At 38.0% G+C, this 27,999-nt stretch overlaps 1 protein-coding gene across 2 annotated transcripts in view; it reads right to left on the reverse strand.

Moving 5' to 3' along the window:
* The window catches only part of LOC122808904, a 1,046,088-nt gene that overhangs the window by 941,254 nt on the left and 76,835 nt on the right, over positions 1 to 27,999 (reverse strand). For both annotated transcript variants that reach the window (XM_044080021.1, XM_044080020.1), the window contains exons 3-4: positions 21,724 to 21,922; positions 13,057 to 13,139 (exon numbers count right to left, since the gene is read on the reverse strand). In XM_044080021.1, the coding sequence (XP_043935956.1) occupies positions 13,057 to 13,139; positions 21,724 to 21,922 (282 nt within the window). The remainder of the gene's footprint in view (positions 1 to 13,056; positions 13,140 to 21,723; positions 21,923 to 27,999) is intronic.

Genomic DNA, 27,999 nt, shown 5'->3' on the forward strand with positions numbered 1-27,999 from the left:
GGCTTGTTCCCTCACAAAAAGGTCTGCCAGCCCTTCAAAAGTGGTGACCTGACACCCACTCACCCACCTATGAAACTAAGTGATTAACTCAGCTATATAATCACCCACACTTTAATCTGCCTTGTGTCTATGCTCACAAAACTTTTTTACTGTAAGCTTTAGGTGTTAACTTAAAGTATTCAAGTAAGCAACATTTGACTTTATCATAATTTAAATAATCAATATCACATAATTTAGAAACAGCAGTTATAGCTTTACCATGGAGTAAGGAGGTCAGGAACCGTACCCAGAGCCCTTGGTCAGAATTATACTGTTGACAAGCTCTTTCAAATATATGAATAAAACTATTAGAATTATCACTTTCTGTAAATTGTGGAAGAAATGCACTGACCTTTATTTCTTCCTGGGTTCAGTTATTCAGTTCCCCATTACCTCCAACATCCTGGTGAAGTATCAGCATCTCCCTTTCATGTTAACACTGCTTTTCATTTTCTTCAGCCTCCAAACATGCAGTCTCTTTGCTGATACTAACTCCATCTGTTTCTCCTTTTCTTCAGCCTCCAGACACTGCAGTCTCTCTGCTGATTCTAATCGCAAGTGGTTGGCCTCCAGTTAAAGTCTCTTTAACTCCAAATGGATTTTTAAGTCCTGTGAGGGAAAGGTGAACGGTCCTGTTTCTGAGGGCTGCAAATTCCCATCAACAGACTATTTATCCTCCTGGTTGCTGGTCTGAGCTGTGACTAAGGCTGAAATCATTTCCTATTTAGTCAGGTTGGCAAGCACCAGTCCTTTGGCTTAGCACACCTTGGCTAACTGGTTCTTTGTCAGCTTACCATGATCCTCTGCTGACATCTTTGCCTGCTTTCCCTGACAAAACTAAACTAACAAAAAATTAAACAGAACTGCTGTGAAATGAAACTGAATATTTACCTTGTAGCAGCTTGAGAGTACACCCACCTTTCGAGACAACTGCTTACATGCCATAGAAATTCAATTAATATCTGCACCACTGCTCACCAATATATGACGTCCCCACTCTGGAGCAGTAATCAAAGAGTACGCATCCTCACCACTGACACTGGAGAGAGACAATCAGTTGGAACAAAAATGGATACACTCAGTGTTTCCAGATACAGACCTCGCTGCATCAAGCATAATTTCACTTGCAAGCACATTGGGAAAAGACTCAACCCGTGGTCTGGATTTCTCTCTCTGTCTCTTCCCAGGTCCCCAGTAAGACTCCCCACTGGCACAACTGCAGAATTAAGTCCTCAGCTGAGTGTCAAAGCCAACCCCTCCACCACCCTCTCTTTGAAACCAGTGCTTGTGTCCCAGCTCGAAGTAGCTGAAACATGCATTCTTTGAGATTTAATTTTCACATAAACACACCTGGAAAAGGTTGGCACAGATTACTCATTCTACCAACTTTGCCCAGACTATAAGTTGGATTCACTGAAACCAGTCAGTTATTATAAGGCTCTTAAAAGGGCATACAATTATACTGAGTGAAGTTAATACTAATACCAGTGGTAATGCTGACCAAGCAGTAAGACTTTTAGGAGTGACCATAGTGTCACCAATAGATACAAATCTCTCAAAGGTAGAATATTCTCAAAAAGTACCAGCCACAATGAAAGGTTTAAATATATGTATTAATAAATAAGAAAAAAACATGAAAATACAAAATATCTATTTACAGTAAACACCAGAGATTCAGTCACAAGAAATATTAAAAATAACACAGCTGAAATATTCACAGTTACAGAAAAACAATACTTGACTATCCTCACTATATTTTCCTAACTGAGTTACAGAATTATTATCCCTGGTCACATACTAGAGCAAGCCAAGATGAAGTAGGTGTGGGATCCTTCTATGTCAAGTGTGAGATATGTTAATATCCCACCGGACTGCCACCAATAATGTGACGTCCAGTTAATTTCCCACCGGACTGCCAATAATAATGTGACATTCCCCACTTAAAACCTGGGTCAGTAATTAAGGAGCCTCAATCCTCACCACTGACTCCAATGTGGGACCTTCATGGAAAACACCAGAGCACAGAGCACACAAGAGTAAAATTTCACAATTCCCCTTAACAGCATACAAGTGACACACTCTATTTCCTGGGACTGGACGATAAACCTCTGTCCACCCCAAATGTAATCCCTTACTATACACTTCAGAGCAATGTGTTCGGGTTTAAGACCTCTGACTCACTCACTCTCAAAATAAATTTAAATCTCACACACTCAAACACTTATGGGAAGCAGACACAGACTTCCAGCTATGTCCCCTCCCCAATACAAATGGTAAATGCAGCCACCAGAGTCAGACAGGTAAACACGCCCTTCAAAGGGTATCAATTATTTAAAAAATTAAATATCAAAATAAATGGTAAATATGACAAGAAGCAGACAGGCATTTGAGGTGTCCTGGGGAGTATCAAACAGGTATAACCACTCCCTAACCTCTAAACAACACACTGATTGTCAAGCCACAATGTAAAGTAATGAATGATTACAAGAATGCACATCAATAAGTTTCAATAAAACCCAGAACTCAATCACCAGAAATATAAAATTAAACCGTAGAATAGAAATACATCATCTTATAAAAACCCTTTCTAAATAATTAAACTTTCTTAAACTAACTAGTGAATACTGTCCCTGATATAATCTAAAACATAACAGCAAGCCAAAGGCACAGCACTGTAACTTACTGCAACTTTTAACTAACTGCCTTCAACTGACTTCAGAAGTTTGTCTTGTAGTCCAGGTTAACTGTTTCAACTGCCTTATTTTAAAAATAACAATCAGCTGTTTGAAAAAATTCCTTTTCCTGTCAATCATCTGTTCAAATAATCACATAGCAGCCAGGAACATTCAAATGACATTGTCATGGCTGCCAGCCCAGTTAGCTAGAATTTTGTAAACGATTCTATGTCATTGTAAATATCAATATGATTCATAGGCTTGTCTACCAGTGTAAGTAACCTGTATGTTATGTGCTGAGCTTCAAAAATGTAACCACAGTGCACCCTGCTGGAGAAGAGCAGAAATGTATATGGACTGTATGCCTATGCAAATGTATGTTTTCATGGTAGAAGTTTGAACATACAGAGTTAGCTTGCAAACTCTGAGAAAATAAGTAAAGAGTTTTATGACGGTAGAAGACAGAATGTCTGCAGCTAGAGTTTCTTTCTATTGTCTTAAGACAGAAATAATTACTAGATTTAAAATGTAAAAGAGTTAATTGTTTTACATCTTCAAGTTTCAGGCAACCTTCTAAGAGATAAGTGTCAGCTTCTAAGAGAGAAGTATTTTTCAGAGACATGTTAAATTCTGTTGGTATCTGTTATGCCTGGGAACTAGGGGCAAGTGTTAAATAGTGATGTCATCTAGCTAACCCAGCAGTAATGCGCATTATTAATTTAAGAACTATCTCAGAGAGAAAGTCAATGCATTTTGTATTTGTCTCTGGACCTGTAAACATATTCAGCACTTTTCATCTGTATTTGCCTTGATCTGTAAGTACTATTTAGATCATAGTATCTCTCTTAGAGATAGATAGGAATATAGCAAGATTAGTCTAGATGTTTTCAGTATTTATGTGAGGCTGTCCTGCAATGTTGTTTTAAAATATTTCCTGTGATTCTGAACTCTGTTGTCACTGTATTGAGTTATTGAGTTTTGTCTTGTTCGTTATTATTAAAAATATTTAACCCTTTTAATTGTGGCTGGTTTTGTTTAGAGATATTTAAGCGCTTACAGTACTTGCATGTATTTGGTAACACTGTACAGGCCACTCTTAAATAGCCTTAAAGTCTTGGACACACTTAGCATTTGGATAATAGTGACATTGCACAGCAGAATTGGTCACCCTCTGTAAGGGCCTAAGGGTAGCTGTTAAGGGTGATTGGTGGCAGGTGGTACTACCGTATAGTCTGGGCAGAAGGAGGTATAGCTAGTGAACCTCTGCCAGCCTTCCCCATGAATGCCTGCGTGTTTGTATATAAATCAAATCTCAAAGGGTGTATGTGTCAGCTACTTGGGCAGGGACACAAAGCACTGGTTGGACAGAGAGTGTGCTGGAGGTTTTGGCTTGACCACTCAGCTGAGATCTTAACCCTATAGCTGTGCCAGTGGGGAGTCTTACTGGGGATCCGGAGAGAGAGGGAGAAACCAGCCCAAGACTGACTGTGATATCTGTGTGCTTTTAAGGGAAATTGTACATTACTGTGTGTGTACTTGTGATCCTCCCAATGTGCACATCCCACACTGGTGTTAGTGGTGAAAATTGAGACTCCTAGATCACTCAGCCAGTGCAGGGGCATCACATATTAATTGGTGGCAGTGGTGGGATAGCGACATCACATATTAATTGGTTGATAGTGGTGAGATAGTGACATCACATATTAATTGGCTTGTAGTTGTATGGATATTGAATTCCTGTAGCTTGTGTACTTGTGTACTGTGATCCCTGAAGATGTTTGTACTCTTAATCAGCCATGCAGTAAACATTCAGAGTTCATATCAGAATTGTTTTATTTCTTTTGTTAGCTTTGTTAGTCAGGGAGAGCAGGCAAGCATGTCAGCAGAGGAGTATTGCAAGCTGACAAGGAGCCAGTTGGCTGAGATGTGCCAGGCTAAAGGACTGGTGCATGGAAACCTGACTAAAGCAGACATGATTGCAGCTTTAGTCACAGCTGCATCAGAGAACAGCAACCAGGAGGATGATCAAACTGGCAATGGAGATGTATAACTCTCAGAGAATGGACATCTCAACTTTTCCAAAGAGGACTTAAAAATCTGTCTGGAGTTAAAGAGATTGAGCTAGAGGCCAAGCATTTGGAAACAGAGGCAGCAGAGAGACTGCAGCATCTAGAGACTGAGGAAAATGAGAAACTGCTATGCTTGGAAGCCGAGGAGAAGAAGAGGGAGAGGCAACATGAGAAGTTGATGCTGACTCTTTGCCAGCGTCATGGAGGTAATGGGGAAAGGAATAACCGAACCCCAGAGGCAACAAAGGTCAGTAAATGTCTTCCACAATTTACAGAGGGGGATAATTTTGATAGTTTCATTCAAATGTTGAGAGGGTATGTAAACAGTATAATGTTGACCAAGGGCTCTGGGTATGGTTCCTGACCTCCTTACTCCATGGTAAAGCTGTAACTCCTCTGTCCAAACTGTCTGATAATGACTGTCTAAATTATAATGTTGTAAAGAATTGTTTGCTAGAATTTTTAAGCTAACATCTGAAGCTTATAGGAAAAACTTTCATGAGCATAGATGCAAGGCAGATAAAAGTGTGTGTGTGTGAATATGTTGCTGAACTAAGCATTTATTTTCACAGGTGGGTGAGTGGATGTCAGGTCATGGCTTTTGAAGGGCTGGCAGACCTTTTGGTGAGGGAACAATCCCTTAGCACTTTGCCTGAGGATATCAGGATCTGGTTAGATGATAGACAATGCCTTACTGTAGATGAGTTGGGGAAGAAGGGATACATATACCTAGCAAGCAGGGCATCACTACAAGGGAAAGCAGCACCCAATGCTGCTTATGGGTCTAAAGGAATCCATAGTGGGCATATCAGACTGCCACAACAAAATCTGCAAATAGCAGGGGAAGCCACTAGTCCAGGAACACATTCAGGACCTAGGGTAAAATGTTTTAAATGCAACCAGTGGAGCCATGTAGTATATATGTTCACAGAGGCAAGGTGGGGAACAAAAGGTGGGAGAGCCAGTAAGTGGGAATGACAAAATGCCAGCAGTAAGTTGTCTCGAGACAACAAGGGTGCCAAACTACCACAAGAGGTTATATCCTATCTTAGTGAATGGCAAAGAGACCATTGTTAAGAGAGACATAGCCTCTGACATAACCATTGTAAAGCCTGCAATGGTTACAGAGGAGCGTACTTGCTTGGGCTGTCTACTCCATTCAGAGCTCTAGAAGGGACCCCATTCCAAATACCTTTGGTTAAGGTTCACCTTGGCTGGGAGGGTGGCAAAGGAAGCCAGCAAATAGGTGTGTTTGAGGATATCCCTGCAGATGTCCTGATAGGGAATGATTTTGATAATTAAGTACTGTGCGTTCATGCAGTTACACGTAGTCAGGCTTGGAGACAAGCATGTGGGTCTGGTAGACTGGGGAAGACCCAGAAAGACCGCACACTTGCAGCCAGGACTGGTGAGGTGGTTACTTCCGGGAGGGAGCTACCTTGTAGCAGTGAGACTGAAGGTGAGCAACAGATGCTTGCGGGTACTGATATTCTCTTGGACAGAGTGGCTGCAAGGGCAGAGGTGAGTAGTAGTATCTAGGCTGACAGTGAGGCACCGCTGTCAGAGGATACCAGACTTCCTGTGGAAGCGTAGCTGGGAAGGGTCACAAAAAGAGAGTTGAGACAGGCTCAGCTCTCAGACCCCACATTACAAGGCGGAAGAGAGGTAGCTAGTGAGGCACCTGATTCTCAAGGGAAGGGGGAATCTGTATACTGGGACAAAGGGTTACTGTACAGAGAGTGGACCCCTGAGGGATGGCTACAGTGTGAGAGAATACAGCAGTCGGTAGTCCCCAGAGCCTACCGTCTGGCACTTCTAGCATTAGCCCATGATATTCCCTTTGCAGGTCATATGGTCATAAAACGTACAAAGAGACATATTATGCAAAACTTCTATTGTCCAGGGATTTCCAGAGATGTAACAGGGTACTGCAGGGCCTGTGAGCAGTGCCAAAAGGTAGGTGAGGCAGGAGACAAGGTGTAAGCTCCTTTGATACCTTTGCCTGTGATTGAGGAGTCATTTCTGAGGGTAGCTATAGATATTGTGGGGCCTCTGAGTACCTCAAGTTCCACAGGGAAAAAGGATATCCTAGTGGTAGTAGATTATACTACCAGATACCCTGAGACAGTGGCTCTATCTTCTATTGAGGCAGAAAAGGTGGCAAATGCTTTATTAGAGATTTTCAGCAATGTATGTTTCCCAAAAAAAATACTGACTGACAGAGGTGCCAATTTCATGACAGACCTGCTGGCTTGCCTGTGGAAGTACTGTGGGGTGAGGCACCTAAACACCACCCCCTACCATCCCCAGATTAATGGTCTTGTTGAGGGGTTAAACTCTACACTCAAGTCCATGCTATGGCCATTTGCAGACCAGTTCAAGAGGGACTGGGACAAATATTTGCCCCATCTGTTGTTTGCTTACAGAGAGGTTCCTCAGGAATCCACAGGTTTTCACCCTTTGAGTTGTTGTATGGGCATAGGGTGAGGGGACCTCTAGATTTAATATGAGATGAGTAGCAGGGTGAGTGTGAATCCCACAAGGAGTCTGTTATGCCATATGTCCTAAACCTCAGGACAAGGCTCAGGGAACTCATGGGCTTGGCCCAAGAGAACCTGGCAGAAGCCCAATAGCAGAAAAAGGTCTGGTATGACAGGAATGCTCGAGCTAGAGATTATGCTGTAGGGCAGAAGGTAATGGTTCTCATTCCTGTCAGACACAACAAGCTGCAGGTAGCTTGGGAGGGACCCTACAAGGTGGTAAGGAAGGTCAGTGATGTTAACTACACGGTGAAACTGCTAGGCAGGAGACAGGGGCACAAATTGTACCATGTTAACATGATGAAACCTTACCATGATAAGGAGGCACTTGTGATGAGTATTTGCAGTGGATTGCAGGAAGAGTCTGAGGGGGATCTGGTGACTGATCGCCTCAGTGAGGCTTGGACTGACACCTCAGTGGAAGAGGTAGCAATGTCCCAGCAGCTATCCCCTACCCAGGTTCGAGAAATACGAGCAGTGTTACAGGAGTTTGGGGGGCAAGTTCACAGGAAAACCAGGGTATACCCACCTGATGCAGCACCATGTGGATATAGGACCCCAAAGACCTATTAAGCAGGCCCCTTATAGGGTGCCTGAGAGAGTCAAACAGACTCTGAGGGAGGAGATGTAGTAAATGTTGGAACCAGGAGTAATCCAGGAGTCCAGCAGTCCCTGGGCCTCGCCAGTGGTGCTGGTACCAAAGAAGGATGGCAGCACCAGGTTTGGTGTGGACTACAGGAAACTAAATAGTCACACAGAGTCAGATGCATACCCTATGCCTAGGACAGATGAAGCCCTAGAGCAGCTTCTGTAGTCTGGGGTAAAGAATTTAATTCCTTTCACCTACAATTGCCTATTGCATGAATTTGAGTAAGTCACTTAACCAGACAGTGCTCTTGAGATGCCCATTAAAAGCGACACTTATGTCCAATGGGCTTACCTGGTTAAACATTATATAAAAAGCTTACCTAGGACAGTAGGGCACAAGTGAATGCAGTATAATTGTAAGATATATACTGTGTATATATATATATATATATATATATATATATATATAGAGAGAGAGAGAGAGAGAGATATGACCTTCCATATAAAATATACACATACTAACATTTACGAGTTAATTTATGTAGTAACAAAAGAATATTAGGATGTCAGTTTCAAGAATGTAAGATTACTTGGAACATTTTGGGACTGAGTACACCATGTGAGGGTATAGGAACATGGGATATTGTGTCATTCATGCCACTCTCAAAACTTACTATGTAGATTTCAACTGCTTAGTTCTGAAATGAAATTCTGAAGCTGCATAATACATTTGAAATAGATGCATACTAGCAATCTCAATTTCTAGACTTCATAGTGTAAATTTAAAATAAAACAGCAGGCTCTAAATAGGGAATTCCAGTGCTTAGCAAAATTGTTGTATTTTACTGATTTTGATCATTGGATAATTGGACAAAAGTGTCCCGTTTGGGGGTGGGGGGGGGTAACTCAGAGACACTGTCTAGTTAAGTGAGTAGTGCAGGTAGACAAAATCAGACAAGCCCTAAACACTGGACCACATAAAGCAGCTTGTTAACGTCCAAGAGCCTTAATCATCTGCACTAAGTACTAGAAAAAATGCACAGTGGACTTTACCCAGCACTGGGTTCTAACCACAAAACATAAAAACACAGATGATGACATCAGAAAAGGAGCACATGGCTAAATACGACAAGCTGCAGCTACTGTTTAACCAATGTTTTATCCCATTCCCCCTATATAAATATATATATATATATATATATATATATATATATATATATATATATATCCGCACACACACACACACACACACACACACACACACACACACACACACACACACACACACACACACACACACACACACTTTCTCTCTCTCTCTTTTTAAAACGTGCTTTGAAATATGTTAAGAGTTACTTCTTTATGTAGGCAGACAATACTTCCTCAAATCACTTCCTGAGCTGTCAATATTCCCCTTCCAGTTGTATTCTTCTTTATTATTATATAGTTCTTTTTTTAGGATTATATCTGTTTTGGGATATGGATAGCCACAAGGTACTTAAATATTTTTGTCTTTTATATTTCTGACTTCTTGCTTTAGAGTTACGCATTAAGCTGTTATAGTTTCATTGTCTCCTTCTACCATCTCTCTCTCTCTCTCTCTCTCTCTCTCTCTCACTTTACATAGAATTTATTGTAATCTAATATACACAATTTTGTTGCCCCTCTTTGAAGTATCTCTTGTCCTATGTTCTTAGGTTTATGAATTTTCTATAACTGCAAGCAATACTACTGATATCAATTCAGTGGGACAACAACCTGTTGTTTTCTATGAAAAATGTGATTACTTCTGCAGAAATGGTGTCCGACAGAAATGTGGTCAGACATGTAAGGTTTGATTATTTGGCGCCACCTTTTGGTCTTCTTTTTAGCTGCAGTGAAATGCATGTACAGCAGACCTTTAACATCCATCTAAAATACTATCAACTCCGAAAGATAAAACTGCAGTTTAATGTCTCATTCTAGTGATGGCACCTACAATGGACTGCATGGAATGCACTGGAATGTCAATTGAGGCTACTGGTCTGAGAATAGAACTCACAGCCCTATCATTTCACATTATCAGAAGGCAAGTACTACTTGCTGAGCCACTCACATTCGCAATTCAGCCGTATTTAAATCCATTCAATTGACCAAAAATATCGGTAACACATAAGAAACTTTTTTTAAAAAAAGAAGAGTTCTCCTTAGCTAGTCTACAAGATATTTGCAGCATTACTGTCTCAGGGTTGTACAATAACACTTTTCTTACAGTCTGCATACAAAAGCCGTCTTCTGTTCACTTGCTTAATATTTAATGTAAAAATCTCCATCTTCCTTTGTGTTTTCATGGCACTGTAATTAATTCTTTGATCTTGTCTTTATATTTAACTGTTAATTATTAGAACTATCACAAGCTTTGTGGAAGGTATTGACAAATTTGGCTACTATATTAAATTCATCACAACCTTCAGGTTTTTGTATGATGTGATGACTGACAGCATTTTCCACATAGATAGACCCATTCAAAGTCCACAATACAATCAAACAAGGATGGTCATTGCCCTAAAGACTGTTTATTGTCTTCCTAGCAGTGATCATAATTGTTCATAAAAAATCCACCTTCTGAAATTCACAGAGAATTCAAAATGGTTAAAGGGCTCTGCAAACTTAAAAGCTTGTATTCAAAAAACAAAGTTTCCAGGGTAAACTTCAATGCACTAGTGACTGGATATTCTTATGCACGCACAGACCAAGAGTGACATCTAAGATGCAATTAATGCATCTCAGAAGGTCATGAATGTCTGGGTCTTCCCCTCAACTTCCAAGCTGCTGTACACTGGACTGTTCAAAATCTGAAAATAACAGTTCACAATTCCCCAGTGACAGACTGACCATAGACAAGATGAGTAATCCTTGCTGTACACATCACCATCACAGCAAACATAACCAGTGAGATTATGAACAGCATATTAATACATTCTTTGCTATATTGTTTTACCATGTTTTCACCATATGTGATCTACAAAATGGCATCAAGATGCTGGTGTACATCTGAATTGTCATGCCTAATTTTCTTTATGGATGTAAAATTCCAAGGAATTACCGAAAATATTTAACAGCCTTCAGAGATGCCACAAGGAATGGCTCAGTAAAATCATCTACATGGGAAGACTACCATAATATCTTTAAGGTCTACCATGATATTAGTCTCACAAGAACTTTGACAACAGTATGCATACATCAGCTCTACTGGACCATACCCTATATTTAAGTGCCTGGCTTTTAACTTTCATCATCATCATCTTCTTTTGGCTGTTCCCATTAGGGGTTACCACAGTGGATCATCTGTTTCCATTTCTTCCTGTCCTCTGCATCTTGCTCTGTCACACCAACCACCTGCTTGTCCTCTCTCACCACATCCATAAACCTTATCTTAGGCCTTCCTCTTTTTCTGTTACCTGGTAGCTTCATCCTTAGCATCTTTTTCCCAATATACTCAGCATCCCTCCTCAGCACATGTCCAAACCAAAATAATCTTGCCTCTCTGGCTTTGTCTCCAAACCTTCCAACCTGGGCTGACCCTCTAATATACTTATTCCTAATCCTGTCCACTCTTGTCACACCCAGTGCAAATCTTAACATCTTTAACTCTGACACATCCAGGTCTAACTCCTGCCTCTTTGTCAGTGTCACTGTCTCCAACCCATGTAACATAGCTGGTCTCACTACCCTCATGTAGACCTTCCCTTTCACTCTTACTGGTACTTGTCTGTCACAAATCACTCCTGACACTCTTCTCCACCCACTCCATCCTGCCTGTACTCTCTTCTTCACTTCTCTTCCACACTCACTATTACTCTGAACTGTTGATCCCAAGTATTTAGACGCATCCACCTTCACCACCTCTACTCCTTGCATCCTCACCATTCCTATATCCTCCCTCTCATTCACACACATATATTCTGTCTTAGTCCTGCTGACCTTCATTCCTCTTCTCTCTAGAGCATGCCTCCATCTCTCCACGGTCTCCTCCACCTGTTCCCTACTCTCACTACAGATCACAATGTCATCTGCAAACATCATAGTCCACGGGGACTCCTGTCTGATCTCGTCTGTTAACTTTCATTACTAATTCGTTATTCCCTACTATATCATGGCAGAAGGACATGAGGCTGTCAAAGAAAATTTTACAAATATATACCTAGTCATGCCTCAGGTCAAGCTATATGGACATCACAAGATCAAAGATAAGACCTATCAGCCAACATTCTTAGTGCTTCAGCCTCCATCATTGGACCCTGTGTAGACAAATTCCTTAACTTATAAGGTGAAAGGAGCAAGTACAGGAAGGAAAAGGAGCAAACACTGAAACACGGGGCTGATGTCCCACATGGAAGGCTTTACGGTTTATGTACACAGATCTATATATACAAGTCTGCGCTGTTGAGTCACCTCACAACCACCAGTGAAACATGGTAGAGACAGTCCTTAAAGTCAGATATTGCTGATGGCAGCGGCTTCCAATTAAGGTAAAGTATTTACTTCAGAAAAGCTTCTTATGCAGATCAGGCATCCGACACAAAAACACCCTTAAACTCACATTGACTCTACTGCTGATGCAGCATAAATAAATGAGTCAAATCATGTGAGTTACATTCAGCGTTTCATATTTTCATAGAACACATTTGCCCAAATCCTAATTTGAAAGTTTGGCTTCACAGTATAGAAAAGAAATGTTTAGCCGTCACCAGAAAACCTAAGTATCATCTTTGTCAGATGTGTCTGAATCTTGGAATTAATTATATTCCCTTTTAAATCATTGACTATTGCTTTTATATACAAAGCAAAAGGCAACCTGCTCTGTTTGATCTAAGTTACGGTTAAGTGAAAGGAGGTCATAAAGCAATTAATATTTGTTTACATGCACAAGGATAAATAGAAATACACATTTAAAGGCAAATGTATATTTCCATAAAAGTAAATAATGAAACCTCTACAGACAAAACATATAATGCAGACTATAATGTGTCTGGATATGTTTTTATTTACATATTTATTTATGATTTGTTTATTATTTTATTTTTTGTTGGAGTAATCCTAGCGATATGGCTGTCACTAAGATGCTTGTAGTTCATGGTTTATGAAGAGTTTCCAACATCTTACCTCATCTGCTGGCTGATTAAGAAATGCATATTTCTCCTCCAGTTGATCCAGTTTGCTCAGTGCATAGTTATTCACTATTTCAACTGCAATAAAGAACAGCAGTTAGTGTACTGTTTAGTCATTAACTTTCTAAGTGTTAGCAATGAGACTGAAAACAAACAAATAAACAGCTGTTTATACAAATTGGTTATTTGGGATATGGAAAATGGTAAGAATCAAGAAGACAGACACTGAATACTGGATATGATTGTGGAACAGAAAGCTGCATTTCTAACATGCCTATGTATGCAGTGTGTGTGTGTGTGTGTGTGTGTGTGTGTGTGTGTGTGTGTGTGTATGTTGGTGTGTCCTAAATCAGTAATTCAAGATGAAATATATATTACTTGATTTTTAACTTACAACATATGCTAAGGTGTTGGATTCAACTTTTGTGAATAATATCTGTCATTGTCTTATGGTCTGGGTCATACCTGAAAAGTATCCTCGGACCAATGCATTCACCTGGTTTATCAATATATACAAATAAATAAACCTGGTCTTGTAGAATCCTGTGTACCCAATATTATACCTTGCTGATACACTATGTATTAAGTACTTGCAATAAGCATGGTCATTGCTTTTCCACTCATGTATGCACTGAGCTTTCCAGAAGCTATTTACACATATATTGTTACACTGTTCTGTCATCATGGATTTTTGATTACTTTTTATAGTTTTTGCACCATTTAACTGTTTTTGTTTCATAGTAAGATACTAAACCTGCTATTCTGACAATGTTATTTTGACAGTGAGGTACACAAAATTATAAGGTGTTAAAGATAAAATAATATAAAATACATAAAGAGTTCCAGCACCTGTAGATAATCTAATATAGAATAAATAAAAAAGGAGTTAAAACATTGCTATTTTGACCTCTTTTGATGTGAAAATCCAGTCATGGGGAGACTACTGTGAAATACTGAAACCATTTTTGATGTCTTTGATATCAGAAATTATGAGAGAACACAGATATGGCTCTCGTTCTTTTCCTATGCACAGCTGACACCTGAAGCCAACTGGAAAAGCTCCTGACTTCTAAGAAGCCAAATGAAAAAAAAATATGTGCAACTGGTAAGCTTATTAAAAATCATTTAACTTAAAATCTAGGAAATATTTAATTGATGTAGTCACTTACCAGAAAGCTTATTGAATCTGTAATTGAGTTTATGACTGACTAGAGAAAAGACCCGATGAAGGGCATTAGTTAGAGAGATTCTGCAGCAAAGGCCAGGAGACAGGATTGGGTGTAGAACTAATGATGAGTACATACAAAGTAAAGTACTATCAAAAATAATAAATGTTTTCCCACAGATTTAAGAAGTAAGCATTAATTTTCATCAGAAAAAAAACCTTCTTATTAATTTTAGTTGAGTAATTCCAAAATAATCAATCTGTGGAACCAAACTCTTCTCGTATTACTATAAATTATTGATGCATATGATTTACTCTTATTTGAGTTACTATTGAGTCTGAAAAAAATATCAAGTATCTGCAGCTCCAGCACATTCCACATGAAGGGGGCACTGTGTGCACACATTTGTTTCTCTAAATGCATCCCCCTTAATATCTCCTTTGGTCCATTTTAGCAAGAAAATAGTCACATTGAATTGGAAATGTAAAGCTGCTCTTTCTTTCACTGATTTCATTAATTTAGCAAAAAAAATTTCGTAAAAAAGAATTGTAATTGCCAAAATAAGAACTTTAAATATTACTCACCAGTTTAGATTTTGGTCAGAATTAAGTCATTTACTTGATAAACTTTAACAATTTAGTTTTCTATGTTTGATTTTGTTGTGGACATCTGAAATAGTTATGTTTTTGTTCTACTTATCTTTGAATAATTTTGTATAATCTTTGCTTTAAAATTAATAAAAAGTTGTTTAAAAATATAATTCAACTTCAGAACATGCCTTCAAAATTGCATGAGTTGCACATAAGTTAAAATACAGTGATATGAAACAGTGCAAAAGTACAAATGGTGTGATACAGTCACACTAACAATATGAACTGAAGCAAAGGCAATCTTTATTATGAGTATCTATGATATAGCATACAATTTTTCATTGTAATATTAATTAAGAAAACTGTCTTGCTTGTGAAAGACATGCACAGGAGCTTATACAAGTAAGAAAAAGGCACATTTTACATAGCCCGTGAGGAAAACGCTGTCAGGAAGTTTAGTATAAATTTCTCATGTAATATTCTCATTGTGGATAAAAGTATTATAGCTCTCAACTTTACAGCTCCAAAATGTGGAACACTGCCTCTCATAATGTGGAATAACTGTGCAAAATATGGAATACTTAGTAATAGCTTACTAACAACTTCAACTAGGAAGGTCACAGGATGGATAAAATGTGCTAATTTAAAGTCAGAATTATTTTTTGATGGATTAATATAAGTCAATACTATTTATCATGGATATCAGTTAAAAAAATTCCTAACTCAGAACATATGACAGACCCCTTCAATATGGAACTTTGTGGAACATGGAATTTTTATGACACAAAATGAGGGGTGTTCCTTGTAATGAGATACACTTGAGAGTAAGGAAAGCATGCAGACTGCAGAGAAAATATTTCCTTTATCTTGTGTACATAGCTGAAACCTGAAAAGACAAGCATATTTCTGGTATTCCTAGTATAAATTAAAAGTACATGCAAGCCTGTGAACTTGATATATATATATATATATATATATATATATATATATATATATATATATATATATATATACATATCAGGGGCGGCTCGTGCTATTAGACTGCAGGACTGCAGCCCCCCCAGCTGTAAAAATTAAAAATAAAACAAAAACAAACAAAAACGAAAAGGCGTGTGCTATTGGACTGCAGGACTGCAGTCCCCCAGCTGTAAAAATGAAAAATAAAACAAAAACAAAAAGAAAATAACAAAAATAAAAATGAGTCCTGGACCATCGCTCATGCGCACTCGTGACATTTCCCACTATCTGGACTGCTGGTAAACCAGTTGGAGCATGCTCACAGAATCCAGACTGTCTCACTAGCAGTCTGGATTAGGAAGACAACATTGGATTTGCAAATTTCCCAGATGTCTATGCAGTTACAACTGCATAGACAGGAAGGGTATTGGACTGCAACGTCCACAGGCTGGTGCTCTCGCAGGAAGGTGCATCACAGCATGGAAGGGGAAGTTCTTGCTTGCTGGATTGTACAGCTCATTGTCGCAGACTTACTATATGGATTAGCTGCTGCAAGGGACTTTCTATATGGAGGATCAATGGCAATGCTGCTGCGGATGGATTAACAGGTGTGTGCGTGTGTCTACATGGTGGTGGCTAGTGAATAAGGCTTGAACTCTGTACCCCCACCTTGGACCCAAGTGACAAGAGCCTGAATTCCCTACCCACTACTATTTGTAAAAAAATTTGCAGATTTTTTGCCTCATATTTGTTTTGTTCCTCATAAAATTTATGGTTTCTGTATTTTTGTTTGGTACAGTCAGTGATGCAGTGGTGCACTGGTAGCATTGTGGCCTGACAGCTACAGGTTCTCTGATTTGATTCTTAGCTGGAGTGTCTTCTGTGTGGACTCTGTATGTCCTACCTGTGTTTGTGTGGGTTTGCTCTGGTGTTGTCCCATCTTACAAAGACGTGTTTCTCCCTGGGCCTCTGCTGAAAATTAGCTTTTGTTCCAAGTCAGACTTTCCTGGTTAACAAATGTTAAATAAAAATGACAAGCATTTGAATTCCAGACTTCATATTCTTCAGAAAGTGCATGGTAACACGAAACCTTTTATTCTAGCAATTTTCGAAGTTTATAAGATGGATATTTGAAATTTGTCCCTATTTGTGGGACTTTATTCACCTATTATTGGCTTTGTCCAGGTTTTTTGTGCTAAGGTTGAGAGCTATGGTGAGAACTCGGTTCACTGAATATGTTTGGGAGCTGTATTCCCCCATTAGTGGCTTTGTCTTGTCTATGTGTTTTTTGCTAAGAGATTGAGAGCTATGGTGAGAACTGAATTCACTGAATATGTTTGGGGGCTATATTCCCCCATTATTGGCTTTGTTCAGGTGTTTTGTGCTAAGAGGTTGACAGCTATGGTGAGAAGTGAATTCATTAAATGGTAGCCATTTAAGTTTCAGTCTTCCTCTTTTTCAGAAAACCGATGGTTTGGTGTAGTGGTATGTTGCTCTGACTGTTTTGCACAGGGTCCTGGATTCAATACTTGGCAGTAGTATAGCATTTTATTCTAGCAACTTTTCAACATTATACAAGCAATGTTTAAAATGTGTCCCTGTTTTGGGGCTTTTGTCCCCCCCCCAATACATTTTGGCTTTTTCCAGATTTCTTGTGCTGCAAAGTTTAGAGATACAGCTGAGTGTCAAGTAGATTTTACAAGAAGCTGAGAGTTGCAGGGGAACAAAAGTTTAGTGTTGCGTATGCTGAAAATGCTTGCATTGTTAATAGCACAACAGGTAGTGTACTTGGTTTTGATGCAGAAGGCTGTGGGTTCTACTCCTACAGTAGGTAGAGACATTGCTGATACTGTACTGTGTTGTAAAGGGGGTGGATGCTGTAGTCCTTTCTGGCAAAGTTACCTAGTAACTATGAACCTGTTATCAGCTTGCCATCCATTCCCTATTGCAATATTACTAGCTTATCATTTTTTAATACAACATAGGCAATTTATTCCTCAAGGGCAACAGGAACTCTTTTTGTAGATGAAACAATGAAATATAAAGTTGTTTGCTAGTAGCAACCTCTTCATTAGTTGCAGATGTCTTTAATGTGTGTGGAATTATTTAGTTGACTTTTACTTCTTCAGGGATTGTGCATATTTACTGATAATGGTGGACTGTAGAAGTTTGAGTAGACTTTTATGATGGAAATGTTCTGAACCGGGCAGTTTTGTCATTATCAGTGCATGCATTTTGTTTCATTGTTTACTGGAAAAATGTCCTGAATTGGGCAATTTTGTCATTATTGGTGCATGCATTTTGTTTCATTGTTTACTGGAAAAACGTTCAAAGCAATATATTTAAAATGCCCTCTAACAACTGTACTGTATTGTACAAGGAATATAATTTAGTACAATCAGGAAGGTGTATCAAAGAGCACATGTATGTTTCATGTGCAAGGGGCCTATCATTTGAAAACAGCCCAAAGTTAATCTTTATCTGCCACTGGCAAAATGTATTTTCTTTGAATGTGCATTTCAATGTTGTTTCAATGAATGTGAGTTTCAAGGGCAGAGAAGTTTTAATGCCAAGTCTGTTTTCATTTTGAGACTGTATTGCTTTGTTTAGCAGATGTCTTAGTGTTTGCGCTGTAAAATGCAAAATAAAACTTTCAAATGAAGTCCAAATCATCATAGAAGCAAAGCAGTATGCACATTAATGTTTATGGTAAATGAGATGAAATAGCCAAGTAATGGTTCATTGGAAATGCTGCAGGGGGGAGGCACCATTCAACCATGATTTTGTGAGGGGGAAGGGCGGCAAACTCAAAGACAGCCCCGGCTGAACTATACCTCCCAACTGTCCAGATTTTTACAGAATGAATAGATTTTTGCTTCTTATTTTTGGTTTGCTCCTCATACAATTTGTGGTTTTCTGGCAAATCATTTAGGAATTAAGTCACTAAATAATGACATACACTGAGTTTCAGACTTCATAACCTTCAGAAAAATGCATGCTAAAGTAAGACCTGTTATTCTATCAACTGTCCCAGTTTATACAAGAGCAATTTTTAGTACTGTTTATATGTTCCCCCAATATATTGTCCTTGTCCAGATTTATTGCATTAACAGGTTGAGAGGTACATGCAAATAAATTGCTTTATAGAATTAGGCATAGCCAAACCTCTCAACTGTCCCTGATTTTGGCTCAAAATGTTGCTCTTCCCCTAATAATCCCTCTGCAAAATAGCAATTTTGGAATAAAACGTGGAGGGTTTACAGTTAAGAAATAACTGTAATAATCAGAGTTATAGATTACTTTTATTTCAAAAATGCAAGTAGATTATTTTATTTTGTCAGCTGATCAAGTTAGCAGTACTAATATTAAAAAAAAATATCCCTTCTCTGTCAGGTTCCCAGCTGCATTGTGTGACTATTTTATATTTTTGCATCACATTTTTGGTCTATTTTTCATAAAATTGTGTTTTGCTGGCAAATTAGTGGCAAATACTTAAAGACTAAAGTTAGAAAATAATGACAGACATTTGAGTTTCAGATTTCATACCCTTCAGAAAATTCATACTAATGCAAGACCTACTATTCTATTATCTTTCTAAGTTTATTAGAGGAATATTTAAAAAGTGTCCTTATTTTGGGGCCTTTGTCCCACTTCTATGTATGGCCTTGCCCAGATTTCTTGCTCTGAGGTTGAGAGGTGTATGACAAATATGTCAGGGCCATCACAGTCAGCCAGAGACATTTCAAATTGTGACATACTTGTTGCACCGCACTCACCCATGTAGCGACTGTGAATGTGTCCATTCAAGGCAAGGAGCAGTCATGCAGTGTAAATGTGCAAAGCATCCCACCATCCAAGGTAGACACAAGTACTACTTTTATTCTGTCCTTGATTTTGCAAAATGTTCTGTTTTCTGTCATATTTTTATACTGTTGATTTATGCTTATTATTACTCAGAAAGTGCTGTTGCCTTGTGTTTAAGTAGCAATGTTTTAATGACCATCAGGTAAGCTTCTCTGAGACTGTAAGATGCAAGTAAGCTTTAATAAGCATACTGTTAAAGAACTGCCAACATTGAAAGCCTTTCTGTTGTTGCCATGCAGAGAATACTTACATAACTATATAATGTATAAGCCTTGGTTATTGAAATGCATATGACAGTATTTGTAATAAAGGACAGGATTACATTATTTTAGGAAGCTCATTACACTTGTTGGAGACTTCCAGTCATCTCTGCAGGCTTTACCCATAAACTAAACGGAATGCCAATCTATCATGTGTGGTCTATAACCTGTGCAGTAATCCTTTAAGCAATGTATCTTGAGCGTGTTTCTTGTTTGCTTTTCATTTTTTACTTTGATCATGTTTTCCCCATGAAACAAGTAGATAGTTGTCAGGCAGCAGGTCTTTTTTGAATAAGAAACATTTTACAAGTGGGGGTGCACAGAGATTGCTACTTTCAGCATGTTACTTGGTACTTTAATAAAGCTGAATATAAATTAGAATTAGAATTGCAGTGCAAGGAGAAGTGATTTGAGTTGAGTGTTGCTTGTTTTTCTTATACTTGATTTTGACTGGCATTCCAGTAATGTATTTAAAAAGTAATTTATTTTTTCATGCCTCACAACCTTTTTTTTCCATCTAGATATTAAGTAAGCTGTCATGCAGCCAATGCATTGAAATGTTTTTTTCTTCTACACCTCATTTTGTCTTGATTGGACTCTCATACTGATGGCTTGGCACCCAGGGCAGCCTATTTAATTAAAGGTAGTTTTTGTGGTTTTTGAGCATAGCTCCTCCCTGTTCTAGTTGGCCACACCCCTTCCCATTGACCCCACCCATTCAGCTGTCTCCTGCAGCCCCCCTTTGATTTGAAGTCACCGGCCGCCACTGATACATATATATATATCAGCGTTACTGTAATAAAGAAACAAAAATTTAAATAAATAATAACTCCTAAGAACAGCTGATCCTATACTGAAAACATACAGAAAAAAATGTAAAAATGAGGGTTGATGATTTTGAAGTTGGAAAACAAAAGAAAATATCATGCTTAATAGTAATGAAAGATAATGGACCAAGTTTACTTGATAGAACTAGCTTAAGAAATCATTTAAACTGAGGAAAAATAAAGCAACTAAATTCTAAAATTGGTACTCTAGGAAAACAGTGCTTACTACACATAAAACTGTGGAGATGCCCTCTTGGAGGAGGTTCCAGGGAGATAGAACATGGCTAATTAGCATATGCCTCTCCCCCTTGAGTGCTTCATCAGCATTCAGCATGGCTGCAGGACCAGCTCTTCATGATGCTGCATGTCTTCTCATTGCAGTACTGTGTAGCACTATGTAAGGGCGCTTGCTCAATAACATAAAGGTACTGTGATGAGTACACGGCTCTCTATACACTGCAGCAACTTTAGGAATCCACCCCAATGACTCTGTTAAAGTCACTTCTATACAAAGAGACTATACATATTTTAACATTCAATGACAAAAATACTCAGTACTGAAGGCAGATGAGACACTTGATTAGATAACTGATTTGATTAATGCTCGTTTATTTTTATTGGTAATTCTTTATTGTCTGTGTTGTAAATTTCTGTTTCATTCAGTTTTCCCTTCTCCTTTGAAGGTGTTTACTGAGTCAAGAAGTAATAAATTTACTGCCTTTTATACTTAATTTTATTAACTTCATGACACAGAACAAAAAGTAGTTGGTAATGCAAAGATGGCTTACAGTGTGAGTCAGTGGCTGTATTGCTTTACTTGCAGCACTATTGTTCATGTGTTGTTCATATGTTGCATTTACATTTGCTCTGTAGTAGCACCACATGTAATACAGCTGAAGCTCATGTGTGATCACAGTGTTATAGTGCAAAATGTTTGCAGTCACCAGTTTTCATGCACAGTGTACACAATTGTTTAAATGTTCTATGTTTATACTTACACTGTGGTTCCAGCCTCTGAATCATGGGAGCAACTGTCTTCACTGCTTCTTCAGCCACTCTTTTCATGCCTCTTTCTGCTAAGCCAAAGGCAGATTTTACTAAAGGGTTTGTCTTCTTGACATCCATGTACATTGTAGAAAGCAGCTGATATGCCGAGTTCACAAAAGGAAGTCCAGCTACTCTTGTAACAATATTTTCCTACATAAAGAGATGCAAATTCTTCTGAAATGGGTAATAAAAACATTGCAATCTGATCATTTAGACTATAGCAGATACCATGAGTCAGTTAAGTCAGGCCTCTCAAAACAGCCAGTAAAATTTAAATATTGCACATAACACTGAAGATGTTTAACTTGAAATGTCATTACTAAATGCAGTATGTCCCTTTAGAGAGTGGAGTGTGCATATTTGTGTATCAAGAAGATGCAAGGATTTGTGTCTATGTTGTTGTACCTCATTAAGCAATCTGGTGTGTAGGCATCTCCCAAAACCCTCAGGTCTTGCTAAGATGAGTAATTAAAATCAGTTTTATAAAGTTACTTTCTTAAATAATTTAAACAAGGAAATAAGTCAGAAATGTTATCTTAAAACGCATTGCTTTGTAAATGAGAAGGAGATAAATATATTTTTAAAGAAATGAATGAATAGAAAAGTAAGTGAAAGTAAAGTAAACCATCTGTAAAAAAACGCATACTAGTTAGATATTAAAATAAATACAATCTATTCCCAAAGGTATAACCTAGTAACATATAAGAAAATATCATACCTAGCACTTCTGTTATTTAAACACCCATCACCAGTATATCAATTTCTTTAATAATCTAGTTTCTCCGAATGTGTCATTTTCATCTCCAACCTCCCAGCACAATTCCACTATACTATTAGAGGCTCAGTCTTTCAACTCCCCCACACTTATCCAAACCTGTCACTAAAAGCTTCTCCCTAATAGATCTGCAAATGCTTATTTGAACTCTCATTTCTTCACCTCACCATTTCCAACATACATGATAAACTTCCCACTTAAAACATGAAAAAATGCAGCATAATGCTTTTACAAATCTGAAAATTCTTCCATCAGTTGACATAAAACCAGTCTCTGTCCAACTTTTATTTTTAACCCCAACAACATGCATGATTATAGTACAGAATAATTCCAGATCAAAAGGCTTTTCTGTTACCTCATGCTAGGCTGCTTAAGGAGTATATTAGACTAACTGAATGTCGAGGTTAAAACAAGCAAACCTTATATTCTATTCAAATCAATTTATATCAATTTATATCAAATGCCTGAAGGAAGGGTATAGCTTGAATTTTAATCTTGTAAACACACAGACAGAGTTTTTGATTAAGGTCTATATAAAATTAATGACAAAAAAGACTTATCTAAAATATCTAAAGGAAGGTCCCCTACTTTTTCAATGCCTTAAATTGAAATTACCATTGCTTGGTCATGGACAGAATTTCTACCAGATCAAATGGATGTCCATTTCAGTTCAAAAATGTAATTATTTATTTCTGAATTTGTTTGTTTGTCTTTGTTGACCAGGAAAAGTTAAACTGGGTAAAACCCATTTTCAGCAGAGGCCCAGAGAGAAAAGCTTCACATTTAAGTTACACATGATGTATGTTTATAATTGTAGGGCAAAAACATCTATACATGAGCTTATTTATATGATTTTTAAATATTTCTTACATGAATATAGCATTTTACCACAAAAAAAAAAAAAACAACAGAGAAATTAACATGAAGTGGCTAATAACTGACTAGAGAAATAACATATAATAATTAATGTATTTATAGCATGATGGCTGCAGGGAAAAGATCAAACTGGAGTATTTTTGAGTTTAGTAATAATTTACAAACAAACTTGTAGAATGTAACATAAAACTGATAAAAACAGATATGAAAGGAGAATTTGTAGAAATGAGCAGGAAGATGAATAGATGGAGAAGCTGTAATTAGTGGTGGGGCATGAGCGAAGGAGGAAAAGAAGGAGTTTAGGAAATAAGTGCAGTATCAGAAAGAGCAAAAAGGTACAAAAAGGCTGGGAAGCAAAGTGGCTGTTAGAGTTGGAGAAAACTAATCTGAATAGAGTTAACGAAGCAGGAATAGCAGATCCAGCTTTGGCACAGGTGCTGTTTAAGCAAAGTTTTGAAACTGTTTAAGTTTAATATCTGTTTAAACTGTGTGGGGATTTCATTCCAGAGTTTTGACACATAATGAGAGTAGAGAGACTCTCTAGCAGTATTGAATGTCTTACTGATATGTAGTAAAAGTTTATTCCTAGAACAAAGGTCTCTAGCAGATGAATAATACAGTAGAGTATTTTGTAATGCTGGGCGTTTCTCTGGAGAGTACAATAGATTGTGGGCAATGATTACTTGTGAGTATGTAAACTGGTTTGAGAGATCAAGCCAGTTTAATTGTTTTACTGCAGGCCAGGGATGTGTTTTATAAGGTTGGTTGGTTGCAAATTTAGCTATTTTGTAGTAGCAGAAGGCTAGTTTGGTTTTATACATCGTGTTGATATTTGTAAAAATAAATGAACATGTAATAGAGAAAGAAGGAGGTATGTTGCTGCTATGGTAATCCTTGCTTGATCTGTCAGGTAGCGATTGGCTCTTCAGAGGCAGTTACATTTTTGGTAAGATTTATTGATGGAATAAAGTATGTGATGATTAAATCTGAGGTTGTCATTTATTATGACTCCAAGTAGTTTAGTATGGCTTATGGTTTATATTTTTGTGTTACTACTTGAGGTGATATGAAATGTGTGTTTCTGGTTAAGGTGTTGTTTTGGAATAAATAGCATCATTTATTTTTTCATTAAGCAGCTAATTAGAATTTTTTAGCCATATTTCAATGTCAATAAATATTTTTGAGTGATTTCCTGTAATTTTGTCATGGATGGGGCATAGCAGATCAAGGTTAAATCATTGGCATATTGTATGAGAGTGGCAAGTGTTATAGTGGTATGAAATTTATTTATAAAAATATTAAATGGAATTGGGCCGAGTATTGACCCTTGGGGAACATCAGCAGGGATTGACTGAAATGCTAAAAGGTTTTGTTTACATTTAGTTGCTTAATGATGATTGCATAAATAACTGTGAAACCAGGAAATAGTGGGGTAAGTGAGACCTAGTGTTGTAAGCTCAGAAAAAAGCTTTTGGTGGGACACTGTATCAAATGCTTTGGAATGGTCAAGGGAAAGTGAAGAAACAAGGCCGTCTTCATTTTTGTATTGGTTTACTATGTTGTTGAAGTTGAGGGCAGTAGTAGTACTGTGGTTGGGCCTGATACCAACCACACCAAGAGAAAAATAGTAAGCACACTGACAGGTCTGAATAGTAGTGATATGGTAATTGGGAAATGACAACCAAGTAATGGGACAATGGGGGAGTCTAGTCCTTTATCTTGCTAGGGCCCCATTTGACCATGATCTGGCTCTGTATAGTGCCAGATCTGCAAGGAAAGATCAAAATAATATGGTTCTGGATAAAAGAGTAAGACAGACACAGAATAAATGTTTTTACTGCAAAACATTACTGAAGATCAGGGCTGGCTCAAGCTATTGGACTGCAGACCCCCCAGCTGTAAAATGAAAGAAAAAAGAAATAAAATAATTAGCAGCGAGTCCCGCACATGCATGCTCGTTGAGTTCCCAAAACTCTGCACATGCTTATGGGAATACAGACTGCTGTTTAACCAGTCCAGATTATGAAGACAATGCACCAGAGTACAGATGCCCAGAAGTCTATCAGTGTAACTACATAGACTGGAAGGGGATTGGACTGCAATGTCTGCAGGCACGTATGAATGAAGAAGGGACTTTGTATTATTTCGAACTGCAGAAAGACGGGACTTTGTAGACAGGAAAAAGTGACTTAATTTTATTTCAAACAAACCTGCAGCACGAAGATGGGACTTTGTAGAACAAAGTTGCTGCAAATCCAAACCCAGGTACTGATGTGTGTGTGTATGAAATGCCCCAGTTAAATATACCTGGTGGCTAGAGAGAGTAACTCAAGCTCAAACCCTGTACCTTGGGTGCAGGTAGCAAGAGCCTGAATTCCCTACCCACCACCCCTTGTGAAAACTATTCAGATTTTTGCCTCATATTTTGTTCTGTTCCTCATAAAATCTGTGGTTTTCTGGATTTTCAATTCACTAAATTATGATAGGCATTTGAATTTCAGACTTCATATTCTTCAGAAAGTACATGGTAACACAAAACCTTTTATTCTAGCAATTTTCTAAGTTTATAATATCAATATTTGAAATTTGTCCCTATTTTGGGGTTTTATCCCCCCATTATTGGCTTTGTCCAGGTTTTTGTGCTAAAAGGTTGAGAGCTATGGTGAGAACTGAATTCACTGACTATGATTGGGGGCTGTATTCCCCCATTATTGGCTTTGTCCAGGTGTTTTGTGCTAAGAGGTGGAGAGCTACGGTGAGAACTGAATTCACTAAATGATAGCCATTTAAGTTTCAGTCTTACTGACTTTCAAGAAACAGCTGAATTGGCATAGTGGTGTGTTGCTCTGACTATAGGGCACAAGGTCCTTGGTTCAAGACTTGGCAGTGAAATGAATGGTGGTAACACAACATTTTATTCTAGCAATTTTCCAAGGTTATATGAGCAATGTTTAAAATGTGTCTCTGTTTTTTGAGCTTTTGTCTCTCCCCTCAAATAAATTTTGGCTTTTTCCAGATTTCTTGTGCTGCAAAGTTGAGAGATACAGTTGAGTGTTGAGTGGATTTCACAAGGAGCTGAGAGCATCAGGGGAAGAGAAGTTTAATGCTGCTTATGCTGAGTCTGCTTGCATTGTTAATAGCATAACAAGCTGAATACTTGCTTTTGATGCAGAAGGCTGTGGGTTCTACTCCCACCGTATATAGATGTATTGCTGATACTGTAGTGTTGTGCTTTTAAAGGGGGTGGATGCTACAGTCCTGAGAATGTCTTCTTTGGTGGAGATACCTAGTAACCATGAACCTGATATCAGTTTGCCATCCATTCCCTATTGCAACATTACTAGCTTATCATTTTTAATGTAACATAGGCAATTTATTCCTCAAGGGCCACAGGCACTTTATTTGTAGATAAAACAATGAAATATAAAATTGTTTGCTAGCAGCAACCTTTTCATTAGTTACAGATGTCTTTAATATAGAATTATTTAGATGGCTTTTACTTCTGCATAAATTGTGCATATTTACTGATAGTGATGGATTGTAGAAATTTGAGTAGACTTTTATGATAGAAATGTTCTGAATTGGGGAATTTTGTAATTATTGGTGCATGCATTTTGTTTCCTTCTTTACTGGAAAAATATTCAAAACAATAAATTTAAAATACCCTCTAACAACTGTATTGTATTATACAAGGAATATAATTTAATACAATCAGGAAGGTGTATCAAAGAACACATGTATGTTTCATGTGCAAGGGGCCTGTGATTTGAAAATAGCCCAAAGTTAATCTTTATCTGTCACTGGCCAGATGCATTTTCTTTGAATGTGGGATTCACTGCTGTTTCAATGAATGTGAGTTTCAAGGGCAGATAGGTTTTAATGCTAAGTCTATTTTCATTGTGAGACTGTACTGCTTTGTTTAGCAGATGTCTATTAGTGTTTGTGCTATAAAATGTAAAATAAAACTTTTAAATGAAATCCAAATCATCATAGAAGTAAAGCAGTATGCACATTACAGTGTTTATGGTAAATGGGGCAAAATAGCCAAGTAATGGGACATTGGAATGGCTGCAGGGGGGAGGCCCCATTCAACCATGATTTTGTGAGGGGGAAGGGCGGTAAACTCAAAGACAGACCCTGCTGAATTATACCTCTCAACTGTCCAGATTTTCACAGAATGAATAGATTTTTGATTCTTATTTTTGGTTTGTTCCTCATAAACATTTTGGTTTTCTGGCAAATCATTTAGGAATGAAGTCACTAAATAATGACAGGCATTGAGTTTCAGTCTTCATACCCCTTTGAAAAATGCATGTTAAAGCAAGACCTGTTATTCTATCAGCTAAGTTTATACAAGAGGAATTTTTAGTAGTGTTTGCATGTTCCCCAATATGTTTGGCCTTGTCCAGATTTCCTGCATTAAGAGGTTGAGAGTTATGCACAAATAAATCACTTTATAGAATTAACTATATCCAAACCTCTCAACTGTCCCCAATTTTGGCTCAAAATGTTGCTCTGCTCCTAATAATCCCTCTGCAAAATGGCAATTTTGGAAGAAAACGTGGATGGTTTACAA

The sequence above is a fragment of the Protopterus annectens genome, chromosome 8.part0, assembly GCF_019279795.1.
Source record: "Protopterus annectens isolate FY-2018-M chromosome 8.part0, PAN1.0, whole genome shotgun sequence".
In the NCBI taxonomy this organism is placed as follows: Eukaryota; Metazoa; Chordata; order Ceratodontiformes; family Protopteridae; genus Protopterus; species Protopterus annectens.